Source organism: Daucus carota, chromosome 7 (genome assembly GCF_001625215.2).
Source record: "Daucus carota subsp. sativus chromosome 7, DH1 v3.0, whole genome shotgun sequence".
Classification (NCBI taxonomy): Eukaryota; Viridiplantae; Streptophyta; class Magnoliopsida; order Apiales; family Apiaceae; genus Daucus; species Daucus carota.
Window position 1 is genome coordinate 39,189,496 of NC_030387.2, and position 12,468 is coordinate 39,201,963.

The window sequence follows — 12,468 nt, forward strand, 5'->3', positions numbered from 1 at the left end:
TGGTTTTTTATAACGATTCTCATACCGTAGACAATATATTAAGGGACCGTTTAGTTGATCTTATTTTCAGAAAAAAAAATATATAATTTTATATTTTTCTTAAATAAGTTTTTAATTTTTGTCATATACTCCCTCCATCCCAAATTAGATGAGCTAGTTGACTTTGGGCACGTAATTTAAGATGCATTGATCGTATAGCTCTGAAATTTATTTTAAAAATTTTTCTTTTGTAAATGAAAATTTCATATTTAAATTTTTATTTGAAAAAATAAAATTTCAAAAATACGTAATGTAGCTATGCGGTCAATGGATTTTAAAGTGCGTGTATGAAGTCAACGAGCTCATCTAATTTGGGATGGAGGGAGTAACGAATATAAAACACCTCTTTAATATTTATGTCTAATTTATAAGAAGGCGAATTTTCATAAAATAAAAATTTATTTAATAAAATAAACTGTTGCCAGACATAAATGTGAAAGATTGCAGAATTTGCAGTTAATACCTGAGTCTGTTGACTCGTCTGTTGACCAGAACTCTCTATATTGTACTCCCTCCATCCCATTTTACATGTCCAGTTTGACTTTTGAATGGTCGAATTGACTAAACTTTGACTGGGATTTACACATAAAATATAATCTCAAAAAATAAAAAAAATATATCATTATAAAATACTTACAATATGTTATAAAATGTAGTTTTTAAAATTTTAAATTAATAATAAATTTGTTCTATATGCTTGGTCAAAAATGGGTCAATTTGACCGTTGAAAATCAAAACAGGACACTTAAAATGGGATGGAGGGAGTATTTTGAATATGAGGTAAATGCACACTGATCAATAAAATTTATGTGACAAAGAAACATCATCAGGAAAATAGTTAAGGTGAAATACTTTATCCCTGCTTGCTGCAACAAGACAGGTGTAATTCGTTAATACTAGTACTGTTTGCATGGGAATGGGAATATGAGAATGTGACATGAGAATGCTTCATAGTTTATTCTTGCAACATTTCATGGGAATGTGAGTAAAATAAAGGAAGCTTATGCTCAAAGCACATCTCCCTCCCTCTCCCTCCTAGCATCTCTCTCTCTCTCTCTCTCTCTCTCTCTCTCTCTCTCTCTCTCTCCCCCTCTCTCTCCATGTACAAAGAAGTAAAGCATCTTCTTGTCACAAAAAAACACCAGCTCCTCTTGCTTTCTCCTGCAAGTAAGTATCATCCCTTCCTTTACTCACAATTAACAACTACCTTCCTTTTTCTTTCTCACATATTTTATTTCCTGTACTATTAAATATTGTGAATGATCTTTCTGTGGAAATACTCTTCTAAAGCTTGGCATCTAGGCCAGATTTGCAACCATTAATGAGGCTCTACTGCATATGGATGTTTCTCTTTTCATACTCATGTAAAGTTTGAATTTTTTAAATTCTTTTTGTCTTCTGGATAATGATTCTTTGTACAAACATTAATTAGTTCTCAGCAGAATTTGAGTTCTCACGAGGTTTATATACATGAGTATACTTCTATGGCAATGAATAAAGGTCTTATCTTTCGAGTATAAATTCTCTGAAGTTCATCTTTGATTTCACATTTTTCATCTCAAGTTTTGCAAAAGTATACAGAGCCAAGAAGTTTTGTGGTTATATATCTGTGAGTTTGTGTTTAGCTTCTACCAAATCAATACGATAAGCCGAATAAGAGTATGGACTTTATAACAGGATCATCAAAAAGTTCTTGGCAGCCAGTCGTGACCACGGATACAACAACTTCAAGCTACTGGCTGAATTGGAGAGTCTTGATTTGTGCCATATGTCTCGTATCATCGCTGGTTTTTACATTCTTTCTAATTTTGAAGTACGAAGGGCCTAGGGATTCTAGAAATAGAAGTAGAGAAACAGAGGAAGGGAAAGAACATGCTGGTCTGGTATACGAGGATGAACTTTGGAAGCCTAGTCTGCGAGGGATTCATCCAGCTTGGCTGCTTGGATATCGATTAGTTGTTTTCTTCGTGCTTCTTATAATGCTGTGTCTGAATGTTGCAGTTGATGGAGGCAGCATTTTTGACTACTATACTCAGTAAGTTGTCTATGTATCCATTAGAACAGCCTTAAGTAACTTGCATTGGTTTTAGCTCAACATCTTGTGCTATGCTAGATTAGGCTTATAATAAGTAATGGTTTATCTTTGAGTTTCTACTGACTATATCAGGTACTCGACAGGTGGACTTTCACGCTAATTACCTTATACTTTGGGGTATGTTCAGCGCTTTCTTTTCCTAGAGTGATTAAGTATGGATAATTTACGTGATGCATTCACTTGGCCCATGTTCATTGGCATAACCTAGATTAATTTGTAGGTTGGAGCTGTGATCTCCTTGCAAGGATGTTACAAATATCAGAGCAAAGTTGGCAGTAATGGAATGGGGAACTTGGAAAGAGATGCAGAGCGAGGCAGCCACGGGTTTTCATTACCAGCAGCAAATCCTAACATGGCCATCTCTGCAAGAAATTTGAGCAAAATTGAAATAGGCAATGATAGGCAAGTAGCAGGTCTTTGTGGATATATATTTCAAGTCATGTTCCAGGTAAACAAATGCATTACTGAAGCCTTTTATTTATGTAATTAGGATTTTAATTTCTTATAGAAATTTCTCTCTCAAACAGATGAGTGCAGGTGCAGTGATGCTTACAGACACCATTTTTTGGTTCATAATTGTACCACTTCTTGCCATTAAAGACTACGAACTGAGTTTTGTAAGTTCTCTAACTTCTTCTACCTCTGCCATTAAGACTAATCTGATGTCGCTAGAAAGCAATCTTTCCAAATCCCAGGTGCAGGGACTTGAACAGATATATTAAAAGCTAAAACAGATTTCACCTCCTTCTGCTAGAGTCTAGAAACAGTGATGATTTTCGGGCTAGATTTGACCATATAATTGTCACTAATACTATGTAATCTGAATTTCGCAGCTGGTAATAAATATGCATTCAATCAATGCTGTGTTTCTGGTCGGCGAGGCTGCATTTAATTGCATGGTAAGCTGCATCTCTTGATGGTACTTTTAGTGGACTCAGTTTTCCCCTTCGCATATATCATTATCCAGTTCGTGTTCTTAATTTATTTACATATTGCAGAGATTTCCCTGGTTTCGGATTGCATATTTCTTCTTATGGACAACTGTATACGTGATTTTCCAGTGGATTCTACATTCACTCTCTGCGACCTGGTAAGATACTATACTTTGTCTACTAGCTAATTAACTATTGCTGTTCTATGCTCTACATCTTCTTAACAATTCACCTTCTTTCGCCTCAAAACAGGTGGCCATATCCTTTTCTCGACCTGTCAGATTCATTTTCTCCGCTGTGGTATGAATATTTTGTATCCACTCTTGCTCTGTAATAAAAAAATCTGCATTTTTCCAAATCAAACTAGCTTGTCCTTTCCATCTTTAGTAATTAACGCATTTAAGCTATTATTAAGAACGACGTTGCTTTATATTAACTGGTATAGGCTAATCTAATTCTTGTGAAAACAAAAAAATTTCAGGTACTCAACTGTGGCACTGTTACATATACCCTGTTATGGAGTTTTCGCTTTAATAATGAAGCTGAAACACTTGACATATCTTAGACTGTTTCCGCAGTCATACGAAAGTGTAAGTTGATTAGGACCAATCAGCTCAAATGCCAAACAACTTTCTACTTAGCAAGGTCTACGCGCATCTTACCTTCCCACAATCGTCTGTTTTTTGCTCAAACAGCAATCACGTTCGGCTCATGCTAAAATTTTCTCATCCAGAGAGGCAGAGGCATGCTACTAACGACGAATAACCGTGTCATATGTAAGAAATACCACTAGCAGTAGCAATTAGCAAGAAATCATTCAGTATTATTTTGTGTAAAAGTATATATAGTAGGCTCTGTAGATAGAACAAGTTCATCATTCTGTCCCTTAATGTAGGCAATTCCTATTGAAGGGGGATGGTTTTAATATATTTACATGTATGTTTGGATTCTGAAATCAATATACAGAGACATTCTTCGATTATCCTGGCATCTTTTATCATGGACACTATTTAACAGGGACATCTTGGAGACTCTGCTTCAAATGTAAGGGCTGCTTGTTTCAATCTTGGAAGAACAGCCTATTACATATGATCGCGGATATCAGATATCAGAAATCGGAACTAATCAGTTAACTTAATGATTTTTCAGGCTGATCATAGTGTAATCGATAAATAGGTGAATTTTTTTTCAAAATCAGTAAAAAAGATTTAATGAATCAAGGATTTTTAGAACCGCATCTGAGCTAAGCGCATTCAATTTGAACTTGACTCAATAAAAAAATATATGATTCACATTTTATATAAAAAATAAATTAAATTTAGATTTTGCAATTCAAATATCAAGTTTAGTCATATTTTAAATAATTTATAAATACCGATAATTGATAAGCCATACATATTAACAACACTGTATATATGATATTTAAAATTAGACTAACATAATTCTTTATAAAATAAGCTCAATCTATTATTTGTAATAAAGTAATTAAACAATTAATTTTTTCAAAATTAGAATTCAAATATACAAAAATGTTTAGTATGTCACATTTTAATTAATTACTCCCTCCGTCCCCCTGAGTTGTATACATTGGGGGACGGGGACGCGGCACGGACTTTAATGCTCCTGTAAAGTGTAGTTGTGTAATTTATTTTTAAAATTTTCTTTTTCTGAATTAAAGTTTGGATGTTATATTTTTATTCAGAAAAAAAAAATCTCAAAAATAAGTTACGGAACTATATTTTATAAGAGCATTAAAATGCGTGTCGAGCAGTTGAAAAGAAACGTATACAATTAAATGGGACAGAGGGAGTAGGACTTAGGAGATAATTACTTAATTAAATTAAATTAATTTTCATTTTACTTCACTATTTCACAAAATTAAGCAATTTGAATAAGCTCACTATTTGCTCCCTATCAAATTGAACGCACAGAGCTGAATCAACTCAACAATGGAAGCTGAAGCTACCGAAATACAAGAAGATACAGCCACCAAGGTAACAAATATACGTGTCTATATCTCATACTCCTTTTAATTAATTTAATATTTATTGCTGTGCCAATTTTTGAACCCTAGTTTGTTTAATCTCACAATTTGGCGATTTCACTGATTCTGTGTATTACATTATTTAAACTTCAATTTGTTGCAGTTTGTTCTTATTACGATATTCGTGTGTTTGTTTGTTACTTTGGATCATGACATAGGGTGTTGTTTAGCGGATTTCGGGTGATTAGTTTTGGTAATTTGGGGATTTTGGTCGCGTAAATGAAGTCAGTGAACCATCGGATTAGTTAGTATTCATGCAGTGATTATAGGCGTTTAATAGGCATAATCGTGATAAAATGATGAAATATGCGTTTGCACTGTCAAGGATATTGCTGGATGATTAATTTTGGCGTTTCTGGGAGTGTGTTCATGTTTGTTGAAATGATAGCGTTGTTTATGTTTCTATCGGGTTAGTTAATAGTCTGTATGATGCAAACTTTAATTGACCTTTCGAGTATCGATAATTTGGATTTGTTTTTGCAAATAGAGAACTCCAAAGTTGGCTGGAACTGTCAACTGGGGTACAGCAACTGTAATTGGAGTTTTTGCCGGGATGTTATATGGAGGTAGCAAGGAGGCGTCTGCTTCTGTTGTAAGTATGCATATATGTCAATGATGTCCTTTAGTATGCATATGCGTGGAAATATTTTTCTTTATAATGTATTGGGAACTTGGCAGAAATTGTCCAGCTTCCTGATCCCCTTGGTTGCCATTCACCCTGTTAATTTTCTATTTATAACTGCTACCTATATTATGGGGAAATATACTGTTCAGCAATATCACTTACAAATAGAGCTGTAATTCGAGTCGGACGGCTCGCGAGCTCCCCCGGCTCGAACTCGTTTAAGTGGGCTCGGCTCGGCTCGACTCGACTCGTTAAATGAGTCGAGTTCGGGTAAAGATTTCGGCTCGTTTAATTAAACGAGCCGGCTCGACTCGACTCGTGAATTTAAACGAGCCGAGTTCGGGTAGAGGTTTGGGCTCGATTAAGTGTAAAATTATACGAGCTGGCTCGCTCGACTCGTTAAAACCGGCTCGTTTAGCTAAACGAGCCGGCTCGACTCGACTCGTCTCGTGAAATTAACCGAGTCGAGTTCGGGCAAAGATTTAGGCTCGATTAGTTAACCGAGCCGGCTCGGCTCGAATAAACTTGGCTCGAATTAGGCTCGGCTCGAAACTCGCCCGGCTCGACTCGAATTACAGCCCTACTTACAAATCTGAACTGGACACCTCAATTAACTGTGATGAAATATTATAAAATTATTTGAGTCTAAGAACTGGTGGCTTGTAGTTTTTTACAACTGTGTTTGGTCAGTTGTAGCTGGTCTGTAGGCTAAAATGGTTTGGAGGGAGACATGACTATTTAATTGCACATTTTATATTCTAGCATACTGCGAATTCAAGTGGATGCTTACTATTGTTTATTTTTACTATTATGTACTCCATCCGTTTCAAATTACATATCCACTTTCTAAATATCACATAGTTTTAAAAAAAAGTGAATTCTGAGAAAAAAAAGGTTGTATTAAGCCATTAATTGAACATAATATGTGGCATATGGTTGATCTTGGAAATATAAATTAGAAATATGTGAAGGAAAGTTGATTTTGGAAATATAGATTTACATTGAAAGTTGAAGTGGACAAGTATATTGAAACAAATTTTTTTCTTCTAAAATGGACATGTATTTTGAAACAGAGGGAGTATTATGTTACTGTGAAATTATAGGTATTTGTCACTGGTACAAATGATCCATTTAATAGGCCTTCCTACCTATGCACTCATGGAGATAAAAAGATCTGGGAATAAAGAGGGGAGTAAAATACATCGTACTTCTGGAACTCATCTATAACGAATAATGAAAACTATATGGTAATATAGAATTTTTATTTAGTAAAGTAAAATAAATATTTGTAAATGAACTTGTCATAGTTTTAAACTTTTAATGTCATGTCCCAATATCTAATGTTTATATTTTAGCTTACTATAATCATGTTCAATGCAAGAATGCTATTATAGACCAATGGTGACTCTTAGCACTTCAATATCTTATGGTAGAGCAAGGATGCTGAGGTAATGCTGAAGCTTGGGAGTACACCAGACAAGCGTGAGCAGTACAGATTAATGAGAGATGCAATGGAGAAAAGATTTGTAAGAGTAACTCGTGGGTCAATAGTCGGGGGAGTCCGCCTTGGCATGTTCACGGCTGCATTTTATGGTTTACAGAATCTGCTGGCTGAGAAAAGAGGGGTTCATGATGTATACAATGTTGTTGGAGCAGGATCTGCCACTGCCGCCACGTTTGGTTTAATAAGTAAGATCTCATTTTTAACGTGTCTTGCATTGGTTTTGCGTAGACCATAGTTTCTATCTGTGTTCATAATTTATATAAAAATAGCCTTAAATCCGTGTGAAGCACGGGTGAGAATATAATTCATAATTTCTTTTTTTAAATTTAATTTTTAACGTTATTATATTCTTTTTTATATGAAAAATTCTGTGATAATGTATTGAAGTTTAATTAAATTACTCCCTCCGTCCCATTCAATTGTATATGTTTGGGACGGAGGGCTCAACACGCATAATGTCTCACTTCTTTATGGGTCCTTTCTTGCTCTTGTAAGGTTTTCGTATTTTAGTAGTACTATTGAAATATATGTATAAGAAAATGCAGAGTTTATATAGTACATCTGTACATGTTATTGCAAGACATTGGTGGTAGCAGCGGGTATTGTAAGGAGCATTCTTCCAGGCAGGGGCTTGATGTCGCTGCCTTGCCGGTGTTTATTCCATAAAAAAGTGGGCATTGCTCACTTGGCAACATTCACCTATCTATATACGTTAAAATGTCATAATCAACTGTTGTGTTTGGTTCATATAATATATCATGCCTTGGTGTCGTGCATGGTCTGATCAGCAAATTTCATCTTGCAAAATGGAAAAAGTTCGTGCCTTGATAATTTTGTTAAATTGTTAAATTTAATATTTCTTTCTTCAGTAATTTCATATACTTCTCATCTTGTGTTTCTAGTGCCTGGATCTCTCATGTGGCGTGCAAGGAATGTGATGTTAGGTTCAGCTTTGGGTGCTGCTTTCTGCTTTCCATTAGGTAATTTATTAGCTAGTTACAAACTTGTAGTATTAAAAAAAAAAAAAGATGGTATTCAGTCAATGAATTATAGTTTCTGGTTATAGAAGTTATTACTGAGGTAGATCTATAATTAGTATTGGATATGCTGAAGTGATTGTTCTGGCATGTTCTTAGTTTCTTCTGTAATGTGGTGTAGATCTCTATCTAATCGCCTTTGTATATCTGAAGTTAAGGATGTGGAGTGAAATGACTTTACCAGCATGCTCTTGAGTTTTGAATTTGAGAGGAATTAAAAGGGATACAATAAAACTGAAAAGATATTGATATAAGGCTGTCTAAGTTTAAAATATATATTTTAGAAGGCTATAGTTATTTAACTACTCTTTCACCACATTTTGGAGTGAAAATGAAAGTTATTGTACGTCATTTACCTCTGTGTTCCTTCCTATTTAATACTTGGGAATTGGGATCACTGATAGAAATTAGTAATATTAAATAACTGTACTTTCTTTCCATCAGTTGTCTCCTATTTTAAACTATGGAACAAGGAATCTCTATGCTGTACTCAAATTGTTTAAAGCTGGCTGTGTTACTGACTTGCCGTTATCAGATTAGGTTGTAGTGACCAGTCTTGTGTGTTAAAGTCATTAGCATTTCGGATAAGGGTGATCATGTTAAGTTTGAAATCTGGGAATTGGAAATAGTGCTCAAATTTGTCAATTTTTTTCTTGATAGGTTGGCTTCATTTGAAACTTGTGGAGAAAGCAAATGAGGGGACAGTAACAGATGAAAGTGAAGGAGCAAAGGGTGGCGTTGGGGCTGCAATCGAAAGACTTGAAGGAAATTTGACCAAATAGGCAGCTTAATTGTAGTAAACTTAACTTTGAGCACTCTTTACATGTCCCTGCATATAACGTCCTCTCTTGCATTCAGTACTACACAGCTACACTCGGTATAGAATGTTGCCAGATATGAAGCTTACAATTTCAGTCGCGTGCTGCTCCCAGAGTTAGAAAGTGCTTTAATAGCCTCCCATGTTCGAGCTCAAATCTGATCAGAATTTTCAAAATGGAAGCCGACTTCCTTCTGCTGATCAAATTTTCATCATAGGAAAAAGTGACTTGTTGAGGGACAAAGAAAATAAGCTTGTACTGTATTATTATTTTTGAATAATTATTTTTTCCCTTTTGAATTTATAACTCTCTTTTCCCTGCAGATAAGATTAGTTATTTATAAATGACAATCAAATATAATGGAAATCTGGACCCTGGTCCTCTGCAAGCAAAATCAAAAGTAAAAAAGTGCTGCTGATATTAAGTTATAAAGCAACCCAACAGCATCATATCCTTTATAATTTAACACCCAAAAGTAACCAAAATCTTCCTAAAGAAGCAGCAAAAGTTGAAGCAAAATTCATAAACAATTTAAATCAGATTCTTTCAACCAGTGCACTCTGAACATCTCCTTAAAGGAAGCTCCTCATCCACTGAAAATTATTTACCCATTTCCCTCAAAGTCCAAGCAAGGTATCATATCTGCTCACTCCCTCTCAGCTATGGCTCATCACTTCACCATTTTAACTATTTCTCATGCATTGCTCTTACTATTTCCACTTGCTTTAAGCTATGGTCATTCCAATGCCTGTCGATCCTACTGTGGAAACCTAACCATTGATCATCCCTTCGCATTGAGATCCGGCTGTGGTCATCCTGGATTCCGAGATCTTCTGTTCTGCATCAATGATGTACTAATGTTCCACATTAGTTCTGGATCGTATCGCGTACTAGACATCGACTATGCTTATCATTCGGTCACCTTACATGACCCTCACATGTCAACTTGTGACACCATTGAGCTTGGTAGTCATGGAAATGGATTTGCAGTTGAGAAATGGCGAGCCCCCTACTTAAATCCAACAGCTGACAATGTGTTCTTGCTACTTGGATGCTCAGCTCAGTCCTCACTGTTCCAGGGCTTCCCCGGGAAGCACTTGCCTTGTAGAAACGTCTCGGGTATGGGCTGCGAGGAGTACTACAGGTGCCCTGCCTGGAGCCAGATTGGCCTTAACCGCGTGGGCGCTACGTATGGCACAGGGCCACCAGAGTGTTGTGCAGTGCAGTTTGAATCAATCAAGGCTGTGAATCTCAGCAGGCTTGATTGCCAGGGGTACAGTAGTGCCTACAATCTTGCGCCGCTCAGGGTTGATGGTCCGGGTCAGTGGTCGTATGGGATACGGGTCAGGTATTCGGTGCAAGCCAATAGTGATTCATATTGTAAAGCCTGTGAGTCTACTGGTGGATCTTGTGGGTATGATCTTGATGGATTTAATGAGTTATGCATGTGTGGAACCTGGAATTCTACCTCTAATTGTGATACGGGTAATTTAATTAAACTCGTCATATGGATCATGGGATTCCAACCTGGTTAGGGAACGAGGTTCCAGTACATTTTTGTATTGAATCTCATTCCAGTTTCCATTAACCAGGATGAAATCCCGTGATCCATGTGGCACCTTCTCGTGCTAACTTAGTAATCAAAATTTTAGAATATATGATAAATAATGTACATCTGAAACCTTTTTTTATTTTGTCTAGTCGCATCTGCAGAGAAGTCGTCATCTAGTCGAGAAATGTCCTCTTTGGTGTCTGCATTAGCAGGTGAATTTTCAAGCCTTCATTTCTAGTATACTCTTGTCTGAAATTTACGCGATCTTTGATATCATTTTGTAAAAAATGTCAGATTCTTCGGTTGAGTGATTAGTCCTGTTCTTTTTATGGCAGGATGCTTAGTTCTCATCGCGGTTTTGATGTCGACAGAAGTGAGGAATTCCGAGATCTGAAGGAGACAATAGACATCGAGCAATTTTCATACGTTCATATGTGCAGATAGAAATGAAACAGTTGAGATTGTCATTTGATTATTTAACGTTTTTGAGCAATGAGAATCATATATTGTGAAATTTTAGCTAATAAAAATAAAATTCTGTAGAACGTTAGTAAAAGATCTGTAAAATCTACATGACTATTATCTGCAACATTTTGCTACTGCTAAAAGCTCCAGTAAGTCCGACTTATTAAAGTTATTTTCTTGTTAAAAGGTTGCCCATCAAGGAACTTCCCAAAATGATTATAAATTTATAATACATATAAAAAAGTGTATATTCCTGATATTATTTTTAGTTTATGAGTCATTTGTAATTTAATTCAATAGATAACATAAACAATTTTCAAAGATCGCTAATAATTATTCAAAAAAAAAAAGATCGCTAATAATTAGAATAGAATGTTCTCAAGTTAATAAAAAATTGAGTGAAAACTAAATATTAATACATATAAAATGATTTGATAAGGTTGACAATTGTTTTGGCATTTCCCCGTCTCGGAGATGCTAATAAGAGAAAATGATCTATATATCACAATTTTCCCAAGTAATATCCTAATATTAGAGTTAATATCAGAGTTAGGAGAAAAAATTCAAAATATCATTATTAATGCCAGATCAGTGTTGTGACTTTTTTAAGGAAAACGCTACAATCATGTTGCTTTTGAGTCTAAAAAACCTGTAAAACGTAACACAATTTTTGGAGCGTTTAGTTCTGTAAAACTCTACAAATCATAATGATCCGGCGTTTCAGTATGATATAAAATTGTGTTTTGGACTTCAAAACGCTAAACGATCTGGCGTTAAGAAGTAAAAATGAATGAACACAGCATGATCTAGTGTTTTGAAATTGCAAATGATATATGAGGCATCTTCTCCTGTATCCTGTACCTCGAAAAAAAGTGATCAATTTGGGCCGACGCCCTATAAACAATCGGGGTCAGATTTATCTTCAGGTTGTCATTGCATATTGATTTTTTTGTCAGTAGAAAAGTATATCCCTGCTGGTGTAATAAAAACGGATATATCAGTACTCGGTTCCTTGTCAATATATTAGTAGTTTGAGCAGACTAGTAAGAATCCAGATCTCAGTTTAAGAAGAATCAGAATTTGTAAACAGAGTAACTAATTAATCATAGGAAACTGCAAACCACTGCGATGATAATGAATTAACCAATTTAAATACAGCGAAGATGGTCTTAGCTAAAGAAGTAATCTAAACATAGTCCAGTAGTCGAATAACAAGATCACACAAGTTAGTCTATAAACTCAATAAATCTCAAAAAAAAAAAAAAAAAAAAAAACCGCAGAGTAGAAACAGTCATTACCTAAGTACAAGTACTGTGTGATCCCTGGCTTTCTCTTCTTCTGTAGCGCTTCCCATCCA

General features: G+C 35.4%; 3 protein-coding genes across 4 annotated transcripts; all 3 read left to right on the forward strand.

The window, feature by feature from the left end:
• The first annotated feature begins 1,020 nt into the window (after positions 1 to 1,020).
• LOC108195262 (uncharacterized) lies at positions 1,021 to 4,043 on the forward strand. Its single transcript, XM_017362216.2, has 9 exons — positions 1,021 to 1,206; positions 1,717 to 2,074; positions 2,218 to 2,251; positions 2,355 to 2,582; positions 2,662 to 2,751; positions 2,968 to 3,033; positions 3,133 to 3,224; positions 3,319 to 3,366; positions 3,548 to 4,043. The coding sequence occupies exons 1-9, from the start codon at positions 1,140 to 1,142 to the stop codon at positions 3,663 to 3,665; spliced, it is 1,101 nt and encodes a 366-aa protein (XP_017217705.1). The 5' UTR covers positions 1,021 to 1,139; the 3' UTR covers positions 3,666 to 4,043.
• An 878-nt stretch (positions 4,044 to 4,921) lies between these two features.
• On the forward strand, positions 4,922 to 9,400 carry LOC108193922 (uncharacterized). 2 transcript variants are annotated; one of them, XM_017360775.2, is made up of 5 exons: positions 4,922 to 5,060; positions 5,598 to 5,702; positions 7,169 to 7,424; positions 8,142 to 8,219; positions 8,937 to 9,400. In XM_017360775.2, exons 1-5 carry the CDS (start codon positions 5,016 to 5,018, stop codon positions 9,056 to 9,058), a joined length of 606 nt encoding a protein of 201 aa, XP_017216264.1. In that variant the 5' UTR covers positions 4,922 to 5,015; the 3' UTR covers positions 9,059 to 9,400. The 2 variants fall into 2 exon arrangements, with proteins under 2 accessions (XP_017216264.1, XP_017216265.1); XM_017360776.2 differs by lacking the exon at positions 5,598 to 5,702 and having other exon boundaries at positions 4,935 to 5,060.
• An 84-nt stretch (positions 9,401 to 9,484) lies between these two features.
• LOC108195550 (uncharacterized) lies at positions 9,485 to 11,191 on the forward strand. Its single transcript, XM_017362524.2, has 3 exons — positions 9,485 to 10,579; positions 10,796 to 10,858; positions 10,982 to 11,191. Exons 1-3 carry the CDS (start codon positions 9,757 to 9,759, stop codon positions 11,038 to 11,040), a joined length of 945 nt encoding a protein of 314 aa, XP_017218013.1. The 5' UTR covers positions 9,485 to 9,756; the 3' UTR covers positions 11,041 to 11,191.
• Positions 11,192 to 12,468: the final 1,277 nt, after the last annotated feature.